The 13,212-nt window shown below is 36.5% G+C and overlaps 1 protein-coding gene across 1 annotated transcript; it reads left to right on the plus strand.

The window, feature by feature from the left end:
• The first annotated feature begins 3,854 nt into the window (after positions 1 to 3,854).
• LOC105389192 lies at positions 3,855 to 10,890 on the plus strand. Its single transcript, XM_011560276.3, has 6 exons — positions 3,855 to 3,971; positions 4,313 to 4,400; positions 5,652 to 5,786; positions 7,269 to 7,379; positions 8,218 to 8,359; positions 10,573 to 10,890. Exons 1-6 carry the CDS (start codon positions 3,946 to 3,948, stop codon positions 10,737 to 10,739), a joined length of 669 nt encoding a protein of 222 aa, XP_011558578.3. The 5' UTR covers positions 3,855 to 3,945; the 3' UTR covers positions 10,740 to 10,890.
• Positions 10,891 to 13,212: the final 2,322 nt, after the last annotated feature.

The following is a 13,212-nucleotide window of genomic DNA, read 5'->3' on the forward strand; positions in this document are numbered from 1 at the left end:
GAGACCTCACGAAATAACGAACACTGTTGCCAATGGAACTATCGTGTCAGTCTCACATTGAAAAGGATAATATTGAGGAAAGAATGAAACATAATAACAGTCGGAAGGGCCATATAATCTCTGCCATTTATCCCTAAGATGAAGTTTGTGAGTTACTCGTCCCCTCTTGAAGACTTCAACATTCTCGAATCAAGTGTTTGATGGAGACGACTTTTCTCGAGGAGTTTTCTCATTTTTTTGTTGGCATCGAAAAAGAATGATTTATCTCGTTTGCTTCTTCGTATACAGGTTGTACTAAGCCGAAAGGGGGTGACTCAGGTTTCCGTGAATTTAGAAACTCGCTAAATTCACGAAAAAGTTGTGTAGAATCACCCAATTTCAGCTTCGTATACCACCTTTGAAACATCCTGTCTACATCCAGCGCACCTTGGGCAGTCATCGACTGACGAGTTTCTTCAGTGTCTTTATGGCCTACTGAGACCGATCCATTTCTACAGAGTTGATATTCCAGGATAATGCACCCAAATCAAAGTATTTCAGAAACACAAAACTCGTTTACAAAGTGATTCTGCTGTTTTTATCTGAAAACAAAAGCAATAAGGATATTAGCCGCATCCCCCTTGTGTATTCTACTCTCACAATGAGTCACGATACTGCAACGACATTGCGACGACACAGAGACTGAAAATCCCATACACAGTACACACCAGTGAATAGTGAGTACACTCACAAACAATGTATACGAGTAAATTCCAGCGACAATAGCACGAAATTACTCCTAAACGGAAAAGACTAGCTTAATGACGCCGTCTTCAATATTGAGGTACGTTTAACAGCGCATCAGGTGAAAACATAAATATTTTGATCATATTCGAAATTACCTAAATGTTTAAAAAAATTGGGTCATTTGGTGTTTTTGTGAACTATTTCATTGCTTGAGAGTGTATTTGCCATTGTAACACCTCTCATTCATCATCTTATTGTGTCGGTGGCAAACACAAGAACTGGACTAGGGTTTGTCACTGTACTGAAAGGAATAACGAGTCTGATTACATACATAGGTAGGATCAGTCGCTGACTGCCCAGAGTGCGCCAAATATATTAACTATACAGAATGGTGTAAAATGTCAAAAGGGGGTGACTCAGATGGTCATTCTAAACAACAACTTTTGGTTAACAAACTATAAGCATCCGCGAAAAAAATATTGTTTAATATCCCATGGAATAAGAACATAAATATTGTAGGTACCTGTGTATAGAGTTTCTATAAACTCCATTCTTTTGTTTTTAGCAGACACGTAGCCACGGCTGATTCGCCGTATAAAGACAAAACAGGTGTATTTATTACCCTCAGGATTTAGAAGTTTGTCAGTTGGCCCGAAGTTTGCTCGTTAGCGCCACATTATTGATAGTCTTTTACTTATTTTCGTGTTTGTTCCATATTTTGTTTGTTTATTGTTTTGTGTTTGTTCGGCCGATGTTTTAGGGTCGGGCTTGTTATGGTTATGAGAATTGGGGGTTGTTTGCGAATACTATATTAATATTAGCACGTGTGCACACCTACACTCTGTGTGTGTATTCATAATTCATGGGAATATTCTATCATTCGTAGAATCGAATATACATACTTACTTTGTTTACATACCACTTAACATTGCAGGTAGGCATACTTATAGCTGCTACGTGTAGGAATGTTTTTTTTTGTTTTTTTCTGCACTTCTATACGTTTCGATCCTTGTACCTCCTGCAGGTTGACTGGTAGAAAATGCCTTTAGTATTAAGTCTACCTGATTGTACATAATTACTTTTGTAAACCTACTGTGCAATAAAATAAAAATACAAAGCAAGTACTTGATTGGGTCGTAAAATGTAAGAGTTAAATAGAGACCGATATTTCACAATATTCCCTGCGGAAGCAATATTTCTTTCAATAGCTGATCATCTCAAGGGATCCATTCTGCTATATGAATGACGACGGCACGCCACAGCTAGTTCTTTCTACTAAACAATATAATGTAAAAAATAAACTCTTTACTGCTGCTGTCTACACTCACGGGCAATGAAAAGGTCCCACTAAGAAAAGCACCAAATTACTCCTAAACCGAAACCTTAATGACGCCTTTTGCAACAAGTACCTACATTAATCAGAGCATCAGGATATTATCAACTAAAAACGGAAATATTTTGTTAAAAGTTTAAATGAAATGTTTGAAAATATTGGGGTCGTTTTATGTCGGCATTTTGTGAGTGGAACTTTTTCATTGCCCGTGAGTGTCTTAGTGAAATCTCATGCATCATCCTACCTACATACATTATAATTCACACACGTATTAAATTTAAAGTGTTTTTATTTGTCTCCTCATTATTGAATTGATTAAAGCTGTAGATTCGTAAGTATACAATAAAGTGTTTATAAATAAATACGTAGGTAATTGATTAAATTTATTCAAAAGTTTGTGTCATTAAAATTATATTTGAAGCTGTTCATTATTTCTAATGAAACATTAATATGTTGCCCAATACTAATTAATAAGCTATATTTCAAAAGGCCATTTTGCCATCGTTCTAACGCGTGATACGAAGTATGTACGATACAAAATAATTATTAGACATACCTAAATAACATCACACCTTTATATTGAAGTACATTATTAACCAACAGTATCAAGCGACGATTTATTTCAGACGGTCGTATGGCGTAGTGGTTAGTGGGCCTGACTGCTATGCCGAAGGACCCGGGCTCGATTCCCGGCTGGGACAGATATTTGTTTAAAGACAGATATATTTTGTAAACTGGTCTTGGGTGTTGATATTTATATTTAATATGTATCTATCTATGTATTTTTGTAGATATATCAGCTGTCCGATACCCATAACACAGACTCTGCCTAGCTTGGGGTCGGATGGCCGTGTGTGACATGTCCCCACATATTTATTTATTTATATTATGGTTATATTTATGTTACTTGTACTTTAGTAGACTTTGGCTCTCAATACATCTGTCTTATCTGTTCGTGGAAATGATCTATGTTGTCCGGATTGAGAGCTATTAAATTTATCAACCGGTTTATTTCAGATGATTTATTACAAAATACTGAACTGACATTAACACGTGCTCTAACATACTTTCAATGGTATTTGAAATTATTTCGAATTTTGTACCAAAACCTACTTACTTATAAAACATTTTATTTTAATTTGTGATACAAATTATATTACTGCTTTGAGCCATTGAGTTCAGTGTTTTAGCATATTAATTAACTAGATCAAATTATTATATTGAGGCTGCTATACCAGTAGACAAACTATTCACCACCTGTTCAGTATAACTAGTGTTTACAGTTCATTAGTTTTACGCCAACTCTACGCATTTCACAGCTTTTGTGCTCGTTACTTATACCTAGTAACACAACGGTCGAACAGGGCCTCAAGTCTGCTAAGGAATGGCGGCTCAATGCTGTGTCATCTGAATAGTTTTCCGACTTTAGGCATCCGTTTTCTCTTGGTTAGTGAGTCCCAGTAGTGCAATATGAAACACTTAAAACTTATTACTTATTATAAACGTTAGTTCTTTAAAAAATATGCAATAAATATTTCCTAAAATGCAGATAATTAATACCTACAGTGCGAAACCCATACTACCGACACACAACTGTGCCGCCATTCCTTAGCAGACTTGGGGCCCTGTTTCCCTACTGGAAAAGCAGTCTCATAGTATCATTGTGATCACCACAAAATTCTTAAGAGAATGGACAATAACATCCGGTGTTAAGAATTCAATAACGCTGTAACAATTAAATAACAATCAACACAGGCAAAAGCGGTTAGTTTCTTGCATTCTGACTTTAAAATTCGAACGCAGTGTGTTTTTTGCACGTTGGTGTAGAGAACGTAGTCTGCATAGAGTTTGTATACTTATTTTTGTAGACTGCCAGTGTTTTAAAAATGACTGTGTGCTTGCGGTATGAGACGTAAGTTACTTTTATTTTTTGATCGACTTCGAATAGAGGAGGAGGTTCTAATTTTTTTCTTTTGTTTCATTTAAACCCAAAAAATGGAATGTGAAAAAATTATTAAATTGGTTTTAATAATTATTTAGGAGCAAAATGCTCTCAGCTCACAGATACCCCAAAGTTAAATTAAAAATAGCAATTCCTCCGAAAATAGTATCGATTTCTGACTACCTAGAGTGCGCCGAAGTTGATAGGTCACAACAACTAACATAGGACACATGGAAGCCCTTAACCTTATTCCATTCATAAGCACTTGCAAAAATGTTTAATTCCAAAATATTTTATTTCATAATTTTCAGAATATCACGTAAAATGCCGATACTCACCAAGTGTTGCTTCTGTTTCCCCCTCCACACCGGCTGCTTCGTGCTAGGGTACATCAACGTGGTATGTACTCGTGCTAGGCTGAATTAATGTGGTAGGTTTGTTTTTTGTATTGTGTTGTTTTATTTATTTATATAGTCTATAGTATGTACTGTTTAATTAGTATACCTTGCACCTCTACTCCCATTAATTATGTTAAAATTGTCTCTTCCATCCAAAGGTTGTCTGGTAGAGATTGCTTTAAGCAATAAGGCCGCCTTTTTTGTGCTATTTTATATATAAGTTGTGAATTGTAATATTGTCTTTAATGGTGCAAAATAAAGAGTATTCTATTCTATTCTATTCTATTCTAGGTATGTTCCGTCATGATACCAATCTTCTTCTTCTTAGAGCTAGACTAGGATATGTTACCGTGAGGAAAGGTTTGGCTAGTCAGTGGCTTTATCACTAAAAACTTGAGATTTTGTTGACAGGTAAAGCTGCGTACAGACCGGCCCAACGAACGCCCAACGATGGATATTTATCATACATAAAACAGGGCACCTTGCAGCAACGAAGGTCATCGAAAGTCGTTCATTGGCGTTCGTTTGGCCGGTCTGTACGCAGCTTAACATACACGCGGTTAACCGAAATTTGTAGGAATGTCATCTTGATATAAATAAAAAAATAAAAAAAAATATCGAAGTGTCCGTAGTCAAGCATTGGCCATTGGATCGGTGACCGATTTCAAGTGGTCGTTTTTTGAGCGCCGTTTGCTGTTTCGGCAGCAGTCGTTAGGCCTAGTCAAAGGCCTTCAGGCAGATTGAAAACATCTGACAGTCAGGTTGAAAACACCTGACAATTCTCACAGCACAAGCTTGCTACACATTACGGTGAACCGCCTACTACTACGTTAAGGTCTTCGCACATTATAACAACTCCACGCCAACGCGGCAGCAACTCAACAGTAGATTTGAGTACAATGCGTAGGCCACTCGTTGTACACTACTTTATAATAATTTTTTGAAATTAAACCTTGAACATATGACACAGGGCTTAAATATTAATCTCTAGCATAGAGTCGAGTCGCCGGTGAGTTGTTATAATGTGCGAAGACCTTTTTATACTACTACATTCTTACACCTTATGTTTGTCGTGATACGGCGTCACCTAACGCCGGACATATATATATATATATATACGGTACAGCTGACGGTTACCAGTATAGTAATTAAATAATTATGATTACAACTATACCATACACACTGCATAATCTTTCACTTAATTTTTACAGTTCCTGAAATAAATTTCAATCAATTCCTTAACATCCTCCAGGCCTTCAACTCTATCCACTCCATCTTCTTACTGGCCCTGACCGTCATTCTCGGGGTCTCCACTCATGGCTTCGACCACTTCGACTACGGCGGTGGCGATGACCCTGTGCTGTCTGAAAAACTGGACGATGTGAAGGTAGAAACTTTAATTATAATACCATCAAATTAATTCTAACATGTTTAACTTGTGTTTACAACAATATTTAAAAACCGGCCAAGTGCGAGTCGGGCTCGCGCACAAAGGGTTCCGTAGCAGCAAATATAATATTACAGTTAAATCAACCTATCTCAAAAACTATAAGAGATACTTTGATCAAACCAAAAATCGTTGAAAGAGTTAATTAGCATGCATCACCTCTATTTTTTTTAGAATTTTATACCCCGTAGTTATAAAAATAGAGGGGGGGGGACATACTTTTTACGACTTTGAGAGCTGATATCTCAAAAACCGTTCACTTTAAGAAAAATGTTTTTTAGAAAACTTTATATCATTTTAAAAGACCTTTCCATTGATACCCCACACGGGTATGTACATCGAAAAAAAAAAATTCATCCCTCAGTTACATGTATGGGGGGCCCCACCCCCAATTCTTTTTTTTACTATTTAGTGTCATATTTTTGTAGCGGTTCATACAACACATATTCCCATCAAATTTCATCACTGTAGTAATTATAGTTTCCGAGTAAATCGGCTGTGACAGACGGACAGACGGACAGACGGACAGACGGACATGACGAAACTATAAGGGTTCCGTTTTTGCCATTTTGGCTACGGAACCCTAAAAAAGGACTTTCTGGCGTGAGCTCACCACAATATTAGTTTGGTAGTTCTTCTTAATTCAATTAGTCTATAGGGATAGCGTTTATCATACACATACATACATAGGTATGCACTCACAACTGTAATCCCCGAAGGGGTAGTCAGAGGTGGCTCACAAACGAGTCACCCACTTTTCGCAGCACATTTGTACTCACGTGATAGGTTGCGAACCATATCGCCGTTTAAGGATAAGTACAATGCACATAAAATGCCTACACATCTAAAATCTAGATGTGCAGGTTTCTTCACGATGTTTTCCATCGCCGTAAATGCACGTGGTATTATTGTACTTAAACTCCTTAATTGAAAACACAATTGAAAGAATTCATTGGTACAGGCCAGGATTTGAACCAACGGCCTCTCGATTGAGAGGATGAGGCCTTATCCATTAGGTACGCCACCACTGCTTCAATTTTAGCGTTTATCACAAAGCAAAAAATAATAATCGTTAGCTTTAGATTTATTCATACATATAATATATTTTTGTGTATAGTGAAATTTATGCTCAATCATTCTACACAATATGCCTCAAAATCACAAACCATCACATCCCCACACGGTCTTCTTTCAATGATGGAAGGGTTTCAGGCCAAGTGCACCACGCTGGCCTAGTGCGGGTAATTATGCCTACCACTAAATGTCAGTTTCTATAACTCTATCTACCGATGAAGTTACTTTCATACGATTTTGACAGGTTGTGACTTTTATTGTGTCAAAATAGTATGAAAGTAACTGCTAGTCATCGGTAGATAGAGTTATAGAAACTGGCAGATAATCATTAAAGTTTTCTTCTTAAAGGATCTAGAGAGGCCGGCAATCCAGAGGCTAGCCTTGTTCCTGTGTCTGATGCTCCTGGCCAACCTCAGTTGGCTGACTGTCAACGTCGCCTGCTTGTACGGACTGCACAAGGTCAGTTATCCGCTTGATTGTACTGTCGACACCCGGTCGACGTGGATTTTGTACCCCAAATTGTCCGTGTCACAGGGTGTTGCAAAAGAGGTACAACAAACTGAGATGGAATAATGAATCGTGAGTCATTCTGGTAATCATTTGTTCTACAATTTTTGGAAAAGGGCGGAAAGATTGGTAATTCTTCAGACTAAAAAAGTCACAGGAATATTGTGAAGTATCACCTACTTAATCAATTAAAATAGGTTTGGTAAGTGGCCACTTACATTCACAAAGCGGATCAGATCTGACCTTTCTCCAGTATTATTTACAAATAATAGTATCAGTATCAACATGTTAATAGGTAGGTATGTAGGTATTTAACCCACCTTCTTCAAGGGAATTTTAAATTAAGCAACTAAAAATAAATTGATTAATTTTCAAATTGCCTATGTACAGAGTTGCCACGAAAGGTAAATTAAAAACTCAGCTTTGTAAAAGACTGAACTAATTGAGAACTTATTTAAATTTTAATGAAGTTTTCTTAATTACAGTTCAATTTTGTACAGTCAACAAGAGGCGGATAAAATTAATGGCAACTTTTGTCAACATTATTTTGTAATTTAAATAATTCATAAGAAAAATGGATATTCGAAAACTTGGTGTATACTTAGTAAATATTATATCGAAAGACTATTTATTTAATTAGTTTCTATGCTTTCATAGATGAATGTAGAAGACTAATCTCCCAGATGTAGCTATGTTGACCAACTTATAAATGCTGACCAATTTAGTCGCATAAAAACATAATTAAATTATTTGATTCACCGCAAAAACGGTTTACACCTCTATGTTCCAGAAACGGCCAGGTCCAATACTGGTCTACGTAGTGTTCGCAAGTCTCCGGATCCTGGCGTCCATTGCTGGCTCGCTCTACTTCATCATCACCAGTGACGGTCTCCAGCCTGTACACAACGCGGCAATGTACGTCGTTGATATTGGTACGTAAAATCATCAACCTAGAGCATCAGCCTAATTAAAGTCACTCTGGAAGGCTCCTTCCGTGGAAAAGGGAAGGTCACTAATTAAATTCTAACCTGTACCTACAACTTTGTATGTATGTTAGCTAACCTCATTTCAGTATGTCAGCAAACTTGTCGTATTATTGTTATCATAATTATTACCTGAATAACTTGTCAACCTACTCTTATAACGTCTTGAGCACAATGAAAACAGTACAATGTAGCCGACCCATTTACTATATAGGCTATTCAAAAGTAGGGGACGCGAGACGTTGATTTTGTAATGGATTCTGACAATGCTTGCAAAGCGTGGGCCACTTTTAAAGTTATCATCCCACGTTGCGCGATTCTACGGATCCTTACGTATAGTGGACGACCACGGACGGCGACGCAGGTTTAGTTCCTGTGCTATCACGGATGAGACCTTTCCCATTGTGTGGCAGAAAATTTTCAGTACCTACGTTGGGCAGTTAGATTAACCATATACGAACGAGATGGAGTGACAGTGGAAAAGAAACGTCTCTACAAAGAACTGGGAGTTCTACCAATGAGCTCTTATTTTGAATAAGTTCGGTTAGAAGATTAGTGACTTAATTCATTGGTACAATCGTTGTCATTAGGTTGAACTTAAAACAGCTTGATAGTAAACCAAATACGTAAATAGCTTTTTTGATTTGTTTTTGTGTGTGACACACAATCTTTTTCGTATATTGTCAATCTAAGGTCGTGCGAGGTGGTCCGCGATACCACGCACCGTGGGAAGCCGGCCTAAATGCCCGCAAAGTGTGGGCCAAGCGTGGGCCACTTCTAAGAAACACTTTAGGCAAGATTGTTATTAAGTCTCGGGTAAAGGAGGACACTAGTTTAGGGTACAGCAGTCTTTTGGCAACTATTGAACTGTAATTAGATCAGTTATTTATTGGTACAACAAAGCGAAATAACTTTCTAGGAACGGGGGAGGGTCACTTTATATGACAAAAACTAAGTTTCGCAGCACTGCTGCGCGAGCCACGACTCTATGTCCTAGCTCGCACAACAGCTCTCGTTCGTTCGTTTTTCGTCAGTATAGAGTAACCCTCCGAGCGCTGCTGAGTTGCTTTGGGTGTTGAAAGGACCTGCCTTTTGTTACGGAAAGATTATTATAAGTTTATCTGTGCTACTCTTACACTAATGGGTAATGGACTTGAATTTTCGATAAAAGTTTTATTTGTTCAGAAATGTTTTTAACTGTTAACCTCTTATTGTCTTCATTGTATGTAACTGATTCTAGAAATTATAAGTAATTTAAACGACCGGATGGCATCGTGGTTAGAACTGTCTGTTGGGGGGGTTCCCAGGTTTGATCCACAGGCAAGGCAGATATTTATTTTTGGAGGTATTGTGCAAGAGTCCATATTGAGCCCATTTTACCCATTAGGGTGAAAACCTAAAAAAATTAAAGTAGCCATGCCCTATTAAGGGTTAATCTCACCAAAACAGTATGGTAGTGTGGAGTGGATAAATTGCCAATCATTTAATCAATCAACTGTCTGATTGCTCAGTGATTCGGCGAAAACAACATCAGCCACTAACACAAAGGAATACGGACTAATTTCTCCCGAGGTTTGTTTTTGTGTAACATTTCTCCGTGACAAGTTGTGGTTGCCCTAAAGAGGGCTCATTAGGCTCCTATGGCATTATTATAAGAAATAGAAGGTTAAGTTTACTTCTCTCTAATTTTTTTGGACCGAACTGCTCTCTCTCAGCTAAAGCAAGTAACTAATAGTTACTAGATGTGCGCTAGAATACTTTTTGTTTTGTAAAATAAGATTTAAATTTTACTTAGGTATTATGTGTTTTATGTGCAAATAAACAATTTTTACTTTACTTTACTTTACTTTACTTACAAAAGAAGGTATACCTAATAGGTGAAAATATAGTATTTTTTAAGATTTTTGGCGTAATTATACTCTTTGTTTCATTATACATTTAAATTGGGTTGCTGAATAATATTTACATTTAAATATATTTTATTTATGATTTCTTCGAATTGTCCCATTGCCTGTTGAACCAAATATGTGGTACCTAACGAGATTAGGCATTGTTTTTTGCCTCGGGGACTAAATTACCGAATTTCATACCCATTGTGTATGTGTTACAAATAAGTACATATATCAAAATAACTAAATATTTTTTTTATCTGTTTGTTTCAGTACTTTCTTCATACTTCATCTTTATCTACTTTATCTACGCGAGTCAAATTGAGTACGAGAGAAAACAAAACATTATGAACGAACAGACTCCGAACAACAAAGTATGCGAAGGAGAGATCGCTTTTGTGTATAAGTCTAACATTGAAAAGGATGTGCTAGTTTCATAATACTTATATTTTTTATCTAAAGCAGGGAAATAATTTATTTTCAAAGTTTCAATCTATCGCTATAAATCTTAACTGGCAGCGTCCGCCGCAGGTCTGTTATTGACGTTTAACGCGCGTTTTACCCATCACAGCGCCGTATTTATGGCGAAAAACGATAATTATTATTATTATTAAGTGACTTGTTTTTAATTTTGTAGTAATAGTGTTGTTTTCTTTTTGCACACCTTATAATAAAATTTTCTTGCACCTCCTGTGGGTTGACTGGTAGAAAATGCTTGTAGCATTAAGTCCACCCTTTGTACACTTATTTTTATATTTGTGCAATAAAGGATTAAATAAATAAATAAATAAATATTTCACCGCATTTCAATACTTGAGAGTCGTTGGACTGTGAACTAATTTTCGCTTGAACTATTACAAATGGACAAAATTGTAATAGTGTGACATTTTCCATTAAAATCATGTGCATCAGTCTGTCGTATTATCATCATTTTGTTTATTACATGAAAATGTATTTCAAATAATAGTGGGATTATTATCACCGAAATCCGCCTTTTTCTATGAGTTTAATCAATATAGGACACAATATTGACAGATATAAGTATCTATTTATGAAACATAATTTGTTAATAACTTTTTTAATAATAAGTATTTGTTTTATTATACTTACATGTTTTATTGTAATAATATGATTGAATTGGATCAAATATTTTCATTATTTGAAGCTCAGTAGATGTTGTAGTCAATATAACATGAAAATTGTTCACTAGAATTAGGGATCCCCTTACACAAAAAGTAGGAATCACACCGTGTAATTTTATTTTAACTCTATACTATACTACTATAATCTGTTGATTTAAATAAAATCATAAAACTCTAGAATTAAATATGATTTTAAATATTTCTTAAGCATTATTTATCGTACTTTAAAGGGTGCAACAAAAAATCTAAGTACATACATATTTGCAGACTCGCAAGAGATCACCCACTTTTTGATCTACATTTGTACTGACGTGATGGTTGCTAGCCGTATCGCTGTTTTTGAATGAGTACGATGCACTTAGGCTACACATCTAGAAACTACATGTACAGGTTTCCTCACGATGTTTTCCTTCACCGTAAGAGCGATGTACCCAAAAACATCTTATTAAATAAGATACCATAATACCGACACTATTTATCCGATCCCAATGTTGAAAGTCACGCCGCCAAATGAGAACAGTTTGTTGACCGACCGATACGTCACTTACACAAAACTAGGATCAAACCCGTGTCTCTTCTGATTGGTTAATTAATCTCTGCCGGACAACGGTTAATACGGCTGTCGAATCAACTATAGTAACAACAAAATTAAACGTCAGTCTTTCCAAAATGTAATCAACAATACCGTATTGGCCCGGCAGTTATCTAGAACCCTGCTCATTGGTCAATTTTTGCGTGAAGTATTTTTATTGATCTATGATTGGTCCATGCATGGATGTTATGAAAATAATTGAGACATTTGTTTTTTCTTCTTCATCATCATCAACCCATCACGTCCCCACGGTACGGGTCTCCTTTCAGGGAAGGGTTTTAGGCCTAGTCCACCATGCTGGGCTAGTGTAGTTTAGTGGTCATTTTTCTCTGTATTTACCTGTGTTTAGGGGCCGTCCATTAATCACGTGAGGTCGTTTTTCCATTTTTTGATCCCCCCTCCCCGCTGGTGATATTTGGTGAGGTTTGGGAACACCCCCCCCTCCCCCCCCTGGATCACGTGTATTTTTTTGAAAGTCTATGTAAAGGCTATTTTTGACTAGAAAAAATATAACGAAAGTTCCTTAGCAACGGCGGGAGAGTCAATCAAGGTCATACTTACTACAAATCGTTCAAATTTTTGCGCCGTTCAAAATTTTGGTTTTGAAATAAAATATGCTTCTATGTAAGTATATATGTAATATTATAGTTAGTTTGTAGTTTATTAATGAATCTACATTTCCTTTTAACATGTACACTACACCCAATCCAATCTGATTCCCTCCATCCAATCTGGCAGGGATCACTTTTAGTGATAAGACCGCCTTTTGTACCCTAATTAAGTTGCAATTTGTAATTCCTATGATTCTTTGTTGGTGTGCAAATAAAGAGTATTCTATCTATCTATCTATCTATGCTTTTTGACAAAAAAATAATACACGTGATGTCTAACGAGATTCCCCCCTCCCTCCTTATTTTCTTAACCAACAAACGTTATGATTTAACCCAAACTTAATAATAAAAGAAGCAACACAGTGAATCGTCTAAATTGAAATGAATATTTTAATTCCACAACCACAGAACTCCAACTACTAAATAAAGAAAGTAAGTGTGATTAATTTTAGCTCGCTACGTGTAACCTGTCTTGTGACAAGGGATCCAAAGACAACACTTAAGAGTGTGCACTTGATAGAAAATATAAAAAAACATCCCTCTGTCTACAGGATGTTACAAGAGTGCT

Source organism: Plutella xylostella, chromosome 14 (assembly GCF_932276165.1).
Source record: "Plutella xylostella chromosome 14, ilPluXylo3.1, whole genome shotgun sequence".
NCBI lineage: Eukaryota > Metazoa > Arthropoda > Insecta > Lepidoptera > Plutellidae > Plutella > Plutella xylostella.